This window comes from Amaranthus tricolor, chromosome 7 (assembly GCF_026212465.1).
Source record: "Amaranthus tricolor cultivar Red isolate AtriRed21 chromosome 7, ASM2621246v1, whole genome shotgun sequence".
In the NCBI taxonomy this organism is placed as follows: domain Eukaryota; kingdom Viridiplantae; phylum Streptophyta; class Magnoliopsida; order Caryophyllales; family Amaranthaceae; genus Amaranthus; species Amaranthus tricolor.
The window spans coordinates 29,410,197-29,427,675 of NC_080053.1; the positions used below are offsets into that span (position 1 = coordinate 29,410,197).

General features: G+C 30.4%; 3 protein-coding genes across 3 annotated transcripts; 1 reads left to right on the forward strand and 2 right to left on the reverse strand.

The window, feature by feature from the left end:
* Positions 1-1,255: 1,255 nt before the first annotated feature.
* On the forward strand, positions 1,256-4,408 carry LOC130818153 (uncharacterized). Its single transcript, XM_057684213.1, has 2 exons — positions 1,256-1,992; positions 3,107-4,408. The coding sequence occupies exons 1-2, from the start codon at positions 1,495-1,497 to the stop codon at positions 3,548-3,550; spliced, it is 942 nt and encodes a 313-aa protein (XP_057540196.1). The 5' UTR covers positions 1,256-1,494; the 3' UTR covers positions 3,551-4,408.
* Positions 4,409-8,071: 3,663 nt separating this feature from the next.
* Positions 8,072-10,467, reverse strand: LOC130818385 (anthocyanidin 3-O-glucoside 2'''-O-xylosyltransferase-like). Its single transcript, XM_057684550.1, has one exon. It carries the CDS (start codon positions 10,231-10,233, stop codon positions 8,857-8,859), a length of 1,377 nt encoding a protein of 458 aa, XP_057540533.1. The 5' UTR covers positions 10,234-10,467; the 3' UTR covers positions 8,072-8,856.
* Positions 10,468-11,804: 1,337 nt separating this feature from the next.
* Positions 11,805-15,951, reverse strand: LOC130818130 (uncharacterized exonuclease domain-containing protein At3g15140). The gene is made up of 7 exons (XM_057684178.1): positions 15,592-15,951; positions 14,184-14,386; positions 13,325-13,405; positions 13,011-13,136; positions 12,484-12,607; positions 12,120-12,316; positions 11,805-12,028 (listed from the first exon to the last, which is right to left on the reverse strand). The coding sequence occupies exons 1-7, from the start codon at positions 15,838-15,840 to the stop codon at positions 12,025-12,027; spliced, it is 984 nt and encodes a 327-aa protein (XP_057540161.1). The 5' UTR covers positions 15,841-15,951; the 3' UTR covers positions 11,805-12,024.
* Between the last annotated feature and the right edge of the window lie 1,528 nt (positions 15,952-17,479).

Here is a 17,479-nt window from a genome sequence, read left to right on the forward strand (position 1 = left end):
AGCTGGCATTGCCTTACTATGCGCCTCACTTAGTCACTCCTTCCACCAATTTGTGCGCAATTAATCCTCTCTAGCCATTCATCAATATACCATTCCAATATTTCACATTTTTCAATTTGACTAAATGTGTATTCTCGTTAAGTCTGCTATTGAAAGTGATATATTGAAAGCAAACTTTTAATAGTAAATTTAAAGGGACTTATATCTAACTTATGATAATAATAGACATAAATAATGATCTATTTTTTTAACACAAATTGTTGTATGATACGGTTTCACCGAAAGACATACCTCATTACTCATATATATGGGTTAAATAGCTTATCTCATACATATTATGAGAATATGGGCTCCTTATTTGAGGTCGTTTAAATGATCTCTCACAAGAGTAACTCTTTCTCGGAAAAAGAAATAATTTCTTTTCATTTTGGTGTATAAACTCGCTCCAACTTATCTTCACAATTTATTCAATCCAATTAAGTATCATTATAATAATTTAATTTATATTACTTTTTTCTATCACTTTTACATTTTGAATGCTTAATAACTTCAATTGAATTAGATCAACAAAGCAAAATTAATGTCTATTTGGTTAACAAAAGCTTTATATATAGAACTAAATTACAATTTAATAAATTCAAAAAAATAAAATACCAATTTAGTAATTATCCAAAGACCAAACTAGAAAATCTTTGCAAGTAAAGGTTCATGATCTCAATAACCAAGATAGGATTTCATGATTGAGAGCAAAAGTATCACCTACAAAAAAGACTTTAATAAATATGATTGATACAGTTTTACCATCATTTCTTGCCAATAATGCAACCATTTCAGGGGATTAGTATGTGTGTAAACTAACATATAATACAAAATATCAAACATTATATTATTTCCTATGATTATGATTGCTTTCTTCACATGGCCAACCAAACTTTGCCAATTCACAACTATCTATGTATTGAACATCACAAATTACATTTTAGATCAGCTAAACCTTTAGATCTGCCATGTGGCCGGATACGTGTAGCGTAAAAGAATCAATTTAACCAAAAGTTCCAATTGATGCTTTATGTTAAAGATATGTTATATATTCTAAAACACCCCTTGGCTAGAAGAGTGAACGCGACACATACATCTTTATATCTGGCGCTAAATATTCCACTTTAAATGAGGAGTGATTGAGATTCAAATTCATGACCTCTTGTCACCTTGATTTCTGATACCATGTCAAGAAACCAATTCAACCAAAAGTTTAAGCTTTTTTAGTATCCATTCAAATGTTTAGACGGAGTTTAAGGTATAATATTTTGATTTTATATACGAGCTATTTCAGATCGGATCGGATCATGTCATACTTGATTTCGGTTCATCGAGACATGCCTAGATACGTGTATAACTAGCAAAACACAGATTTTATTTATGGTGCACAAAAGTCTTAACTTTAGTTGAACTAACTAAAGCCTCACAAGTCTAAAGTCACAAATATACATAAATATGGGATCAGAGATAAATGGGCATTTCAGCAATCTTTTTGAAGATAGTTGGTTTTTTGGAAACAGCTTATTAAGATCATCAAAATCATCAAAAACAATGGTAAGGTGTAATTCTGATCCTTGTTCATCATCAAGCTCAAATGATCAAGAAAATATGATCAATCATGATCAAGACCCTTTAAAGAAGAGTAATCTTCTTAGAACTCCTTCTCTTCCATTGTGTTTTGATCATAATGATGATGATAATGATGAACAACATGAAGATGAAGATGAGCATAGAATGGGTGATTTGATTAGGCAAGCCATGCCTATGCCTGTGCCTATGACTATGACTGGAAGAAGACTGGATCGTACGCCGTCTTTGCCACCTTGTAGGGGTAAAGATGCCATGAAAGGTCATGGATTGGTGCTTGAGAAAGGTCCTATTGCTATAGCTAAACTTACTAGAAGAGCTTCTATTGATTCTTCCTTGTTGCCTCCTAAAAGTTCTACTTCTAAGGTATGGATTTCTTACTTGGTTTTAACTGACTTATGTCAAAAAACCAAATCAAAAAACCAAGTCAATCAACCAAGTCAATAGTACTCTTAAGTTTTTAGGTGAATTGGTTTTTTGACATGGTATTACACGTTGATGTAACAGGAAAGTTATAGGAACGAATTTTTGGAAAAGCAACCCATATATATGATCCCATGAATTATAGAGAGGTTGATTAACTTAAAAGCTTGGTGGTCTATTTCTCATATTACCAATTGGTCTTAGAATGGAACTTTATCGAGTTTGTATGCAATCAGCTCTCTTCTTGTGTTGTTCTTGTACACAAATTTAAATTTATCACGTATTTCATCAATTCCTCGTAAAATTATATAGCGCTAAGTATGAATAAAGCTAGAATATGATGCATATAAATTTCTAGCTCAAAATATCTTTATGTTAAAAAAGTATTATAATATATAATATATTGTCAGTAATAATCATAAGCCTAATTAAGCTTTTGGTGAAATGGATATTTTAGACACTTGATTGTGTATCTATTACAAAGTTACTGATTTTGATCAGTTTTTCAGTACACATTTATTGTCATTATTGTTGTTTAATCAATAAAGGCCATTTATTACTCTTGCATCCCAAATGGTTTGCTAAGATTCTACGTATCCTTGTGGCAATTTCATGAAAAACTAATAGAGTATGTAACATATAGTGAATCTATAATAATAATTCTATAAAGTTAACGATTTAAATTTTTAGTTAAATTATTTTTCGACTAAGTATTAAAAGTCATGTCAAGTTCAATAAAGAACCTGTTAATATATATATATACATATATATGAAAAATTATCAGAATGTACCTAATAATTTTTTCCAAAAAGTACCTAATACAAAAAGTTTTGCCAAAAAAACCTAATAATTTTTTTTCTCTTTCGAAGAGTACCAAGTAACGTTATCTTTCAATTGACTGTCAAATAAAACTATTGACGGGTCAAAATCTAAAATTTTTCTTCCTCATCTTCAATTTATTTTCCTATCTTACTCAAAATAAAAAATATGTATATATTATATATAATATATCTGGAGGCTAAGACGTTGAAATTTGACAACTTCAATGGCATTGCAGGGCACAAAGCCAAGTACAAGCAACCAAAAGAACCGTTCACAGCGAAAACTCGAGCCTTCAAGCATAAATTCAGCTGCAAAAACCGAGATCAAACCCCAAAAACTCGACAGAAGCAAGTCTCAAAAGAGTTTAAGCGATCTAGAAATCGAGGAATTACAAGGATTTAAAGATTTAGGATTTAGATTCGATAGCAAAGACACAATAAGTCCAAGTGTAAAACAAGTAATTCCTGCCTTACAAAGAAGAGCTAGCCTTGATAGTAATAATAAGCTTAGTGTTACAAGACCTTATCTTTCCGAATCATGGAAATCTCCATCTTCTCCTTCATCAGCACCACTTGTTCCTAAAAGGAAAGATGAGAAAGTTTCTTCTAGTGATGATATGAAAGCTCAGATCAAATTTTGGGCTCGGGCTGTCGCTTCAAATGTTCGCCAAGAATGCTGATCAGTGGCGAATCCACAAAGTTAATATAGATTGCGGCCGGATATTGATTTCTAAATTTGCATCAACAGTGCGGGTCGAACATTGATTTCTCAATTTGCATTAACAGTGTGCACCGAACATTAATTTCTAAATTTGCATCAATATTGTGCGCCGAACATTGATTTCTAAATTTGCATCAACAGTGCTGGCCGAACATTAATTTCTAAATTTGCTTTAAAAGTGCTGGTCGCACATTGATTTCTAAATTTGCATCAACAGTGTGCACCGAACATTGATTTCTAAATTTGCATCATCAGTGCGGGTCGAACATTGATTTCTAAATTTGCATCAACCGTGCGGGTTAAACATCAATTTCTAAATTTGCATCGTGTGTTGAACGAACTTGAAAATTACTCCTTTTGTGCCCTTGAGTTAGATACAATTTTCATTTTTCTCCCTCTTACCTAGTGTGACACTTTTAGTATTTTCTTTTCGTCTTTTAATGTCATTTATTCGTTTCAAATATTATGTCTTGTTTTCCAAATAATTAGACTATTTTTTAATGTTTTTGTCAATAGTCTAAATAACAAACTCAAGGAGACGAAAAAGTAATTTTCTATTTTATATCTAACATAATTCAATATTAATTTGATTTTTTATTTAATTGGTTTGGGTCACGACATAAAAAGGCCCGAATTTGGATTTTGTTGATTGTTGGTATACAAAGTTTAGCTATACCGAGTGGATCGTTGTCAACTTGCCATGATGGGCAAATGTTGTACTCTTTCAATTTTGTACTTCGTAGCATCACAATCAATATAATAATAACGGATATATTTCATGATATATTTTATGATATATCACTGAATTTCTTCGAAATTCACCATATACCACATAAAATGTTTTAATTCACCATATACTATTGAGTTTTCGTACGTTAGCATAGAATACCATTAATGATAATTGCCGTCAGTGTGTCGTTTGTGGTAAATTAATAATTCACCATATACCATTACTTTTTTTTTCATCAAATACCATTTTCTTAAGCTTCGAAGAAATTCAATGGCTGTTATGAATTATTCTACTGTTAAGTTTAATTCATCTTCTTCTTCTAGCTCCTCTGATTCTAGCTCTGGAATGGGCGAATTTTCTTCTTCGGATACTGATTCCTTTTACGGATCTTCAAAATCGAAATCCAAGAGCTTCAAATTAAAACCTATAAAATCGTCAGTAAATCAGCAGGAATTATTTCAAAGGAATAATAATAATAATAATAATAATAATAATAATAATAATAATTATTATTATTATTATTATTATTATTATTATTATTATTATTATTACTCCGATGAAATTCCAGCTGAGAAGAACAAAGGAGATCTTCAAAAAAGAGCGTTGAAGCTGTAGGGCGATTTAAAAAAAGTGAAACAACCGATTTCACCAGGTGGAAAACTCACGAGTTTTCTCAACTCGTTATTCAACTCAAACGCATCCTAAAAACCGAAGATCTCATCATCAATAACCTCATCCAACGGTCAGAAATTCTGCACGTCAACACCATCAACAGCATCTTCCTACTCCCGTTCATGCCTCAGTAAAACGCCGTTGTCCGCCGGAAGGTTCGAGAGTAGAGGAAGTTGCTAAGGAACTGTTAAATAATTATCATGAAAGAAAATATCAGAGCGACGTTAACAATAATTTGCGTAACAATGGTGCAATTTTTTGAAGAAGAAATATGGGGGGGTCAATATTTGGAAGATATACGTTGTATTTGGGGAAATCAATCCTAACAATGGCGCCAGTTGAATGTGTAAGGGCATACTGGTAATTTACCACAAATGGCACACTGACAGCAGTTGTCATTAATGGTATTTTGTGCTAACGTACTAAAACTCAATTGTATATGATGAATTAAAACATTTCGTGTGATATATGGTGAATTTCGGAGAAATTCAGTGGTATATAAATATCCGTAATAATAATGTTCAAAACTGAAAGGTTGAATCACTTTTAGTAATTCGTGACACTAAAGTTGTTCTAATTTTATTTTTGTTATGATGCTTAAATTTCATTAACATATATATTTTAACTTATATATTTTTATGTCATTTATATTTATTTTTCTCATATTCACAAAAAATACTAATTTATTCATTTTTTTATTTTTTATGGGGCAAATTTGATCGAAAAGATGAAGTATTACCAATGTTTAAGTGTTATCGTTAATTTGTTATACTTACACACATATACATTGTTCCACATCATTTTATGACTTTGAGGAGTTTCTTGTACAATTGAAAGGTTTTATGTTCATATTGTTAAATTAGAGTTGTACATAAGAAAAAATCTAGCAAATATTTAATATAATTCAGTATAATATTTGTCTTGCAAATATAAGATATTTTATTATATTTTATTATTTTAATTTTATTCTTTTTTGAAAATATAAAATAATTACTTAAAATATTAATTATTTCCAAATTTCATGCTAGATTCTCTTAAAAAGCTAAAAAATTAATAATAAAGAGAATTTATTGATTATATACAACCCTTAGAGTTGTAAATTTCATTACCCTTAAAAAAACATTCTTACCATTTTCTTTAATTTGCATTTAGACATATTCTTTTAGTTAACACAATTATACTACTCCCTCCATTCTTTTAAGTTTATCCACCTTATTATAACGTGTAGTTTTAAAAGTTTGTCCACTTTAGAATACTTTTCATTTTTTGAAATATTTTTTCTCTAATATACCCAAATTTTTCTCTCTCACTTATTTCTCTAGTATAATCATTCTCTCACTCCTTTTTTTTCTTTAAATTTTGTTTTATTTTAATTTTCTCTCTCATACTTTTAATATAATCATTACTTTACACTAATATTTAATTAAAATAATACCCACTACAATAAAAAATTCTATATTTTTTAATAAGGGTAAAAAGCTCAAATTGGACAAACTTAAAACAACGGAGAATACTGTTTAATATTTTTGTCATTTTACGGTGTTGCAGTTGCAGATTCGTGGAAACATAGCCACAAAGTATGACTATGTGTAATATAATTAATTCGTGTCAAATAGGATGTTAGCTCTGTCCTTGTGACTTTGTCACTTTTTTAATCTGTTGTTTTTATTTTGTTATAATTTTTTCTTATGAAAATAACTTTATCACTTTATTTTCTTCTGATTTTCACATTTTAAGTTTTTTACTCTCTTTTATTATTTTTTATATAATTTAAATAATCTTATTGTTTTTAATATTTATGCAAATTATTTTTATTGCCCCTCTAAAAGGTACTGGGTGAGTATATTTCATCTTTAGAAGTTGATGAGTAATTAAATAAAAAGTTGGAAAAAGATTGGAAAAAGGCAGTCTTTCCGTGATAGTACACTTTGGGGCAAGTTAGAGCACTCAGGGTTGAGAATTCATCGACCACATTATCTGATGTTCAACTAAGATAATAGCAAAGAGGTAAGGTATTTATTTATTTATAAAAAAATAATATTTTTATTTGGTAAAAAATGAAGATATAAAATAAATTATATGAATAAAATTAAAAAAAGTTAATATGTATGGATATGGTAAAAAATAGTGGACAATTATCTAAAAATAAAAATAATACAAAATAAAAGAGAAAAACTAAAATAAAATAATACAAGATAAAAAGGACAACTAAAATAAAAGATAATATTGTGTATTAAATAAGAGGGACATAAAAAAGTGACTAAATTATAGAACCCAAGAGAATATTTAGTTTTAGTTAAACTTACTTCTTAAAACAAAATTGAATTTTTCCATGCTAACTTTAAGTTAGAGTCACTCTATATACAAGAGAGCAAAGGGAAATATTTTTATAAGTACCTCGGAATCAAAATTTTACTCCCTCCTATTCATAGAGAATGTGACATTTAAATTTTGTATCAAAATCAAGGAGGAGTGAGAGACCATTTAAAGTGAGTTGAGAAAACTCTTTTTTTTCATAAAGGAATCAAAATTTTACTCCCTCTTATTCACACATGTTATCCATGTTTCTCCCTATTCTTTAATTAAATTGAAAAAACGACTTAGATTATTTGTGCAAAAATCAAATCACCCACATGATGACGACTTTAATCCCGTGATGGGTTAAAATTAGCTTGCATAAGTGAAGGCAATGATGAGGAAGGTAAAGATATCATGTTTTAAGAGTATGAAGTATGAGAAGAAGGAAAATATGGTGAAACATGGGTGGCTCAACCTTGCAACCCATGGCACAATCGAGTCAAGCATCAACAAAGCAAATTGTAGGATGTTGAATGTGTGCCTGATGAAGCGAAAGGTGTTGCTCAATTGAGCGGCCTGCCAATGACTTGGTTTTCGCGTTTTCTATGCGTTATTCCTTTGGGAATTCATAAGCATGGACACACCTATATTAGGTATTAGGAGTGTCATGTCCAACCATAAATTATAAATTATATCAAATTACGAAAAAAATTGCAAAACGTTAAACATATCAAATAAAAAATAGCATAGCCTCCTAATTTTTTTTGTCTAATCATTATGAACTATTTCAGACACCTCTTAGATAAAAACTCTAAATTCACCACTATTAAAGGTGAATATGAAGAAGCATGAGGAAGCTAGAGGAAGAGAAAGTTTGAGTTATTGTTGACTATTGTGAGAGCTTTTGTTGTATTTTGAGAGAAACTTCATTGGAGTCCTTGCATTCTAAGCTCTAGAAAGTGAGCATTTTAAATTGGGTGTGATTTATTTATTATTATTGTTGAATTCCAATTAAGAAATAAAAATTTTAGTTAGTGGGGAGGGTACCTTTAAGGTACTACTACAAATTTGTAGTGTTTTTCCGTTGTTCCTCACAAAGTTCTTTATGTGTGTTGTTTTTGTTTTTCTCTTGGTTTTTTATCTTTCTTTTCTTCTATTGTGTGTCCAATATTACAACATATGCAAATCTTAATTGTCATCAACTAGATCACCAAAAATGAAAGTATATAGAGAATTTAAAACTTTGAGAGTACTAATAAATATGATTATCTATCCATACAAAAATATTTATAAATTATAACTAAAAAATTAAACTTTTAATTAGTTAATGTAAATAATGATACTCATTCTAGAAAAACATCAAAAAGATTATGTACTAGTTTGATACCTCTCTAATATGCCTAGAACTAATAATTGATCACAGAATCAAAAATCGTAATTTAACTTAATAGTTAAAAGCGCTTTTTTCATTCTTACGATAATATTTCAATATTGATCACTTACATGATGATTAATTTCCCTTCCCCTTACCTGTAAAAAACATTAAATATTAATTTAGTGTAAACTCAACCCACCAAATTTTCCAAATCTTTAACAAAATTATCAATATAATCCTTGATAAACCTTTCACTAATCAAAACATCTCTCCATTTTGCATGATTCTTTCTAACCCTAAAACTCACCTCATTATCCTCCATTACCAATTCAATAGCTTTACACAAACTCTCTTTAGAAACCCACCCATTTTCTCCTCTCTCAACCTCAACCCCAACCTCAAGCTCATTAGCCATTAACCTAGTATTAAGAATTTGATCACCCAATTGTGGGACCATCACTATTTGACATTTAGCCTTTAAACCCTCCCACATGGATCCAAACCCACAATGAGTAACAAAACACCCAATTGAAGGATGACCTAAAATTAATGTTTGTTGCACCCAATCACCCTCTATTTTCCCTCTATTTCCCACCCTTTCTTTGAACCCATTTGGTAATGCCTCTTCAATGGTAGAACACCCTATTGGTGGTTTTACAGCTACTAAAAAGGGTTTTTTTGTGAGCTCAAATCCAAGAACCAGCTCTTGAAATTGGTCTTTTTCGAAGATAAATTGACTCCCAAATGAACAGAAAATGACCGATTTAGCATCAAATGTGTGTAGCCACTCATCCAAATTAGGGTTTAGTGAGTTTTTATTTGGTTCTGGTTCGGAAAGAATCGGGCCAGTAAGAAAAACTGGTTTATTGTATTGATTTGATATATAATCGCAAAAATCAGCTTCAATCTCACGACATGTTCGTATGGCGATTACATCGCAATCTGTAAGAGACGCCATTACTCGATCGTAGAATTTCATGCCGCTCCCAAACTCGAATCCGATAAAAAGAAGACTTTTGGTTTCGTACCCACGAAAAACAACGTTAGAAGACGGGTATCCCAATGGTGGGTGGGCTAAATCCGCCTCGGATAAGGGTCTATCCTTGGGTAATTTAAGAGCCGGAACCAGGGCAATGGCTTGGGAAGCAGCGGATAGTACCTTATAACAAACAGTCTTGATCTTAAACTTTGAGGCAATATCCGGGATCCAATAAGCCAAATCATAGAATATGAGATCCGGTTTCGGGTCTAGATCCGTAATGAGAGATTCGACTTGTGGACGGGTTAGGTCGAGGGCGGTGGCGAGGTGGGTATGGAGGTGGATAGGGATATTGGAGGCGGTGTCGGTGCCGGGTGGGAGAGGCTCAACATGGGGGACTAAAATGGGTTGGAGAGTTATAAGAGAAGGATGATAATTTAAGGTATCAAGATGGATCTTAGCTTTGGTGGGTAGTAAAAGAATGGTTTTATGACCATTTTGTGCTAGCTTGTTAGCTAAGTGTAGAAATGGTGTAATGTGTCCAATTGCAAACCATGGAAACATTACTAAGTTTAGCTGTCTACCCATGATTTTGATGAGGAAGATGAAGAGATTACGATGACGATTATGATTATTCAAGGGTAAATTTAATTTGTTCTGTGTCGTATAGTTTGATACGATGAGGATGATGAGGATGATGATTTATTTTAGGGAAATTATGTGATTATTAACTTAGATCACGAGAAATATGGCGGGTTATGTTGGAGATCAATCAAAAAAAGTTTAATTTTGATTAGAAATGAAGGGCCAGTAATACACTGCGTAGGATTGTGATTTATCAACAAATATTTACGTAAAAGCAATTTTCATTAGAAAATATTAACAAAGTTATAAAAATTCTAGTTGGCATCAAATTAATTACAAGCAATGTATTTCCAAGCCCGATTTCTTTTTTATAAACTTTTAAATTTGTGATTCATTATAAAAAGAAAAATTTTCTTAAATTAAAATAAAAACTCAATACAATTATATTTTTAAGTATTATAATTAAATAAAAACTCAACGTATTTTTTAACTACATTAATATTAATTTTATAAAAATAAATTAAATTAATTTATTAAAAGCTAATTTTCATCTCTAATGTTAAAGAAGGATCAAAGTGAAAAAAGGTAATGGTTGAAAAAAGTGTAAAGTTTAAAAGAATGAAAAATTAAGAAATAAAATATTGATTATTTTTAGTGACTATTTATGTTTAATTAATGGGTGAAAATAAATGATGTAATAGAAGATTTTGGGGTTAAAAAGATTGCTTTGGAAATTGATAAAAGAAACGAAAGAAAAAAAAATGTAATTAATAAGATTTGATTTTATGACTATTAATATGTTAAGTAAAACTTTCACTAACTACTCTGTGCAGTTGGGCACCCGAAACACCCTTAGAATCGCCATTGCAATCCCCCACAAGATGTTTTTACAATTTTTTTTGAAAACAAAGATCTTTACCAGTTAAAGATTTCAAGTTTATGAGTCATTTTTTATAAACAAATTAAACTCTAAATTTCATATGTTTCATTTTTAATACACAGATTATATTAAAATATTATAGACTTTATATATATATATATATATATATATATATATATATATATATATATATATATATATATATATATATATATATATATATATATTCAATCATAATTTAAAGTTGTACTACAAATGTTCTATTAGAATAAGATATGAGAACTGAGAATCAAATATTACGTGATACATTAGTTTGATTTGCATTAGGCTCCGCTTCGACTCTTGCCTACCTATATATTAGGAAAAGTTAGTTATAGTTCAATTCAAATGTCAATTTATTTTGTTGAATGTTTTTTATCATAATTTTGGATAATTTTATATTATTTCCATAAATGTTTTATTCATAATTCACAAAACTATAATCCGCTAATTATATCAATTCTTATTAGTTAGATAGAGAAATCTCAAAAGACAAAGCAATGAATTGTAACTTGTAACGATAATAACATTGAGCACCATTACCTAACATCAAGATACCCAACTAGGCAACTATAGTTGTTGCGGTATCCAAATGTCAACTATAGTTTTTTTTAATACAGAGTAGGCTGAGGTAAGGAAAAGGGCTAGATAATAATCGAATCTAAGAACTTATAATCATGATATTGAGCCAAATATATTTATACAAAATGCTCTTTCATCACATGGGGTTGCCATGTACCCCTCCAAATTTAAAATTAAGTTCCAAGACATCCTCATGAGTCATGAGAGTGAAGAGTCCATCATCTAGCATTCCAAGCCTCCGTGCTTCTCCATAGAGAACTTTTTCAGTTGCTTGTAGCAAATCCAACCGAGACTCACCTTCAGATAGAGGAACATTAAATACAAGTTTACGACATTCACATAACACGCTATACTCACTTATAATTGGGAATATGTAACTAATCGATACCTAATTCGGTTTTTGAAAAGGAATTCAACACTTCCGAAATTTGCAGGGCTTCTCCTAGCGGTAATCTGCAATAATGCACCGTCTGCTAACATCCGTTGTACCACCCTTGCTATGTTCTTCGCGTCATCGATTCCAAGGTGATGACTTCCTAATTGTGGAATTCTAAGTTGATTCAACATCGTCTTCATTCCTGTAGCCTGGTGCATAATAATCAAGAATGTCATGTATAAACGAAACGACAACTTCAGCACTTTTACACTGTAATCAGTCAGGAAAATTGAATGCCTATGACCGACTGATTTCAAGTATCAATCGAGTTTTTAATTCTTGAACACAGACAAGAAAACTGCCAACAGGAAATTACCGGACTATTATAGAAGTTCAAGTAGATATCCTTCACATTAATCCACTCCATAAAATACGGGGGTATCTTCATGCGGCATACTTGACATTGCTCGGGAATTTTTGTTTTGACATCCCAATTGCCACTATACAGTAAACAAAGAATAGTCAATGGTTTTAAACTACATCCCAATGCTACATAATTCGCTAGTTAATTCGCTTTTTAAATTCACAATTCGCTCAAAATGACCCAATAATAGCCTAAAACCGACCATAATTCGCTTTTTGCGATTCGCGATTCGCAAGAAGATTAGCGAATAATGTGACATTGCTACGGCCTAAACAGTATGCCAATACATAATAATCTGAAATCAAGAAGTTTTCAGGAAGTAACTTCCAGGAAATTTTTTAAAACCTGAACATAGAACCGAAAAGAATTGAATTTTCAACCTCCATTCCTTAACAAACCAAATAATGCAACCAAATATTTGATCCATATGCAATTTTGAATGCATGTAACTGCTTTGAAAGGAAAAAAAATACACTAACCAAGTTACAAATGCAGCGCTGTTTAGAGGTCCACCAAGCTCCTTTTGCCACAAGTTATGGCTAGAAATCCAATCCTCAAATTCTTGAATGACTTCATTAAATGGCATAGCTGTATCATGCCAAACACTGCAAACATTTCACATGACAAGAAAATTTCCAATAATTTTGACAGGTACGCTGAGAACGGACACTAAATAGCCAAAACATGTAGAGTACATTCAAAAACTTGATGGATCATATGGTTCTTATTTAAGAAACAAGAAAAAGAGATCGGTCAAAATCCAATTTTAAAATGTCTGATCTTGTAAACTTACCGGTCAACGCCAAATTTCCCGTACTTTCCTGCGATATATCCATTAATCCTTTGCTCGCTCATTTTTGAAGGCCTCACAAATCTGGAGAACATATCTAAAAGAAGTTCATAGGCCATTATAACCCATCATATAGCTTGCAAAAGATTATAGCTAAACAGTTAATGAAGAGGTATACTTTGCAAATTCTAGGAAATGTGTATAAAGCAACATTTTGAAGTAATACGAGGAATTTGAAAGGGGCATCTAAGAAGTTAAATAGAAGTAGTAGACAGTTTTGCATACTCTAAGTAGCGACATGATTAATGAACTGTGAAAATATTGCCAAACACAGCATTTTGTTGTAATAGAAAAGAGATGAAACTTGAGCATGTTCATCCTCGATGAAGTAAAAAACTTATTTAGTTATTTGATTTTGGATTATAGTTAAATGAATCATCAAATCATCTGCACTTCTAGGATGTTTTCAAACAAAAGTCAATCAAAAACAACATTTAAATAATCACAAGGGGAAAGTTGTGTACATCCAACCTCTAAACCTCACCTAGATGGGACCCACTTGGCATTGAGGCGGTGGAATATTGTTTTAGAGATGAAACTTTAGCGATAAGTTCCAATACAATAATACTATGTTATTACATGAATCATCCTTCATTATACATAATATATATCCTCTATTTTCTGGGATCTTGAGGCGGGAGGGTGTTTCGAATGGAAATTCATTGAAAGATAGGATGTAACACAATATTATATGGGTACCATGACCAGCCATGCATTAAAATGACAAAAAGTTTCGAGAACAAATCATCATAATAGCAATGAGGAAGTACAATAAGTATCGAATTTGGTAAAAAAACAAAACCTGTGGAAGCCATCAACAACTTGCATTGTCTTAGCATCAATCATTATAACAGGAAATTCAAGAATCTCAACTTTTCCTTCCAAATCAAGCACCAAAAAGAAATCTACATGTTGTGAGTGGACATTTTCAGACTTAGAAATATTTTCTTCAGGGGGCAAACTGTAATTGTGATTGAACTTCTCCAAATGGGAAGGATCATTCATCTGCATATTGAAGCCATTGCATAAAAATGTTTGCTAAAACTATATCTCAATGTCTGTTTTTCACTTTCTTTGACAAGAAACTGAAAATGTTACTCCTAATCAAAAAATATTTGCAGTACCCAGTAGTATCCTCATCTTACACTCCACTATGCATTGGAGAGAGTTCTTATTTTTCCTAGACAGAAGATTAAATCTTTGACAAGATCTAACCAACTTGAAACAAAATTACGTGAGAAGCAATCTAGTTTCATGATTATTATTTAACAGATGAGCTTCTTTATCATTCACTCATCCTGAATCAATCACTAAGAGCGTTCTATGCAACCGATGCTAAATTACACAAACAAACAAATCCCACAACACAGGAAATATTTTATACTTTAATCATATATAGCCACAAGTCCAAAAATCTGAACATAAGATCTTCTGTGCAAATAAATATTGTCTTAATCTAAGATCACCAGATACAAAGGCAAGGGTCCAAGATAAGGATACAAATTCAAAAGGGCTGCTGCCAAAGAGAGAAAATCTAGGATCAATCTTGGCTCCAAGTAGAGCTCCACATGATGAGACAAATCTCACTAACTGCTAATCCATATTAGCTCCAACAGAACTTCACAAAACTGAGACAAATCTCATAAATTGCCAAGACTCTCAATAAGTACCCATGATCTTGGGTCTATGACATCAAATGAGATAGATAAATTCATTTCATGGTTCATGAGTTTCCCACTTTTCCATAATAGATTAAGTAATGACACACAGTGCAGTAACTAACATGGATGACACAGAATTAAATACTGTTTACTATGGATTCATGCTAAACTTACGGAGGCATCTTTTTAAGAACACTTCTCCTTCATTACAATAATATTCAAAGAAGACATAATTTGAATTCAATTTAATTAGCACATAAAATTCCAAAACAAAGTTAGATATCATGATAGGCAGATTAACATTGAAATTTACTGTCATACAATTAAGTAAGGCATTTTATCGAATACTTGGCATGAAATACAACGTGAACTACCCAATTCAAATTACTCCCCAAATCCTTAAAAAATTGTAAGTGGAATAACAAAAGCCATCCCCCAACAACCAGTATAAGCACAAACTATCAAATTCGATTCGCGGAATCACTGCCATATTCTAAACAAAATAACAATTAAAGAGACGATGGAAGACAAGGAAAAGATTGAACTCACAAGGGTACACTTTCCTTGAGTGTAGTACAAGCACATTGGTTTCCAAAAGGGTCTAGTGGTTTTGATAAGGGAATGTGGATTAGCAGATTGGCTTGAGTCTTGGGTTGAAATAGAAGCTGATACATTGAAGCCACGAATAGCTGAGAATGGAGGAGTTAAAGAAGGAGACAAAAGGATGGAAGAGGAAAGAGAAGAACACCGATAAAGAGGTGGAATCCGCGACAAACAAGTCCTGGTGTAGGACGCCATTGTTGGGGGAATTAGAAACTTGAGTAAGTCTCAGAAGTCATTCATGTCGGTCTTGTGTTATCCATGGTCTTAAAGTTCGGCCAATATGATTTAGTAGTGGAGCACTACTCTAGTCTCTGCTAGGATATTATGTCATAAGAAAATTAACATATTGACAATTAAGTACATAATAAATGCAAATTGCAATTTATTTTTTAGGAGATTATTATTCATCGCCCCGCCTTAATGAAATGATAAAAATGTTCTTAGATTTTAAATTTGTTTAACACACTTAAATCTTACTTAATAATACTATTATCACTTTAAAAACATTAAATCAAAAGTCGACCTTATATATATTGAATTTCTTGTAGCGCCCCTGCGTAATATACGAACTCAAATAAGGTAATATCTCTCTAAAATCTCTCTAAAAACGTTTTTGAGTTTAAACAAGCTAAAAGTTGGAATCGATTTACAATGGCTAACGAAAGCGACTACGAATCCGATTGGTACGTACTTTAATCGATTCAAATGGGTGTTTTTTTAAAAAAAAAAATAAAATTTGAAGTCGTAAAAAATGTGCGAATGAACCACGGATGAGTCGCACAAAACGTGCGACTCATCCGTGGTCCAGTCGCACGCGACCCAATTTTTTATTTTTTTATTTTTGATTATTTTACATTATTATTATCTAAATTATATAAATAATTTTTTATTTATTTAGTAAATTATATTATTATTATTTTTATAATTACTGTTACCATTATTATTATTATTATTATTATTATTATTATTATTATTATTATTATTATTAATATTATTGTTATTATTATTATTATTTTTATTTTATTTATTTATTTATTTAGTAAATTATATTATTATTATTTTTATAATTACTGTTATTATAATTTAAATTATTATTATTATTATTTTTATTATTATTATTATTATTATTATTATTATTATTATTATTATTATTTATATTATTATTGTTATTATTATTAATATTAGTAATTTAAATACTTTAAAATATATTATTATTATTATAATAATTATTTTCTTATTATTATTATCATTATTATTATTGTTATTATTACTATTATTATTATTATTATTATTATTATTATTATTATTATTATTATTATTATTATTATTATTATTATTATTATTTATTATTATTATTATTATTATTATTATTATTATTATTATTATTATTATTATTTTGTTAGTATTATTTAATATTATTATGTTTTTTATCACTATTAAAATTATTTTATTTTATATATATTTTAATGTAGTTGAAATTTTAATTATTAAAGTAAATTATTTTTTATTTAATATTGAATATTTTTATTATTAATGTTTGTCTGTATAATGTTTTATTAACCTAATATATGGTTTATTTCATATTTTAAATTTGCAAGACTTTGAAAACTTAGGGGACAATGTAGATTACTCTGGTAGATTTGTTACGGATAGGGAATTTGATTCCGTAGATGAATTACATAATTGGGCCGATGAGATAGCAATAGGAATTGATTTTCAATTTACATGTGCTTCTTATAAACAAAAAGAAGGACGTTCTAGGGTTAGTTTGTACTTCAGATGTCACCGCTATGGTAATATTAGGGGTGATTTGCATAACCTAGATAATGTTACT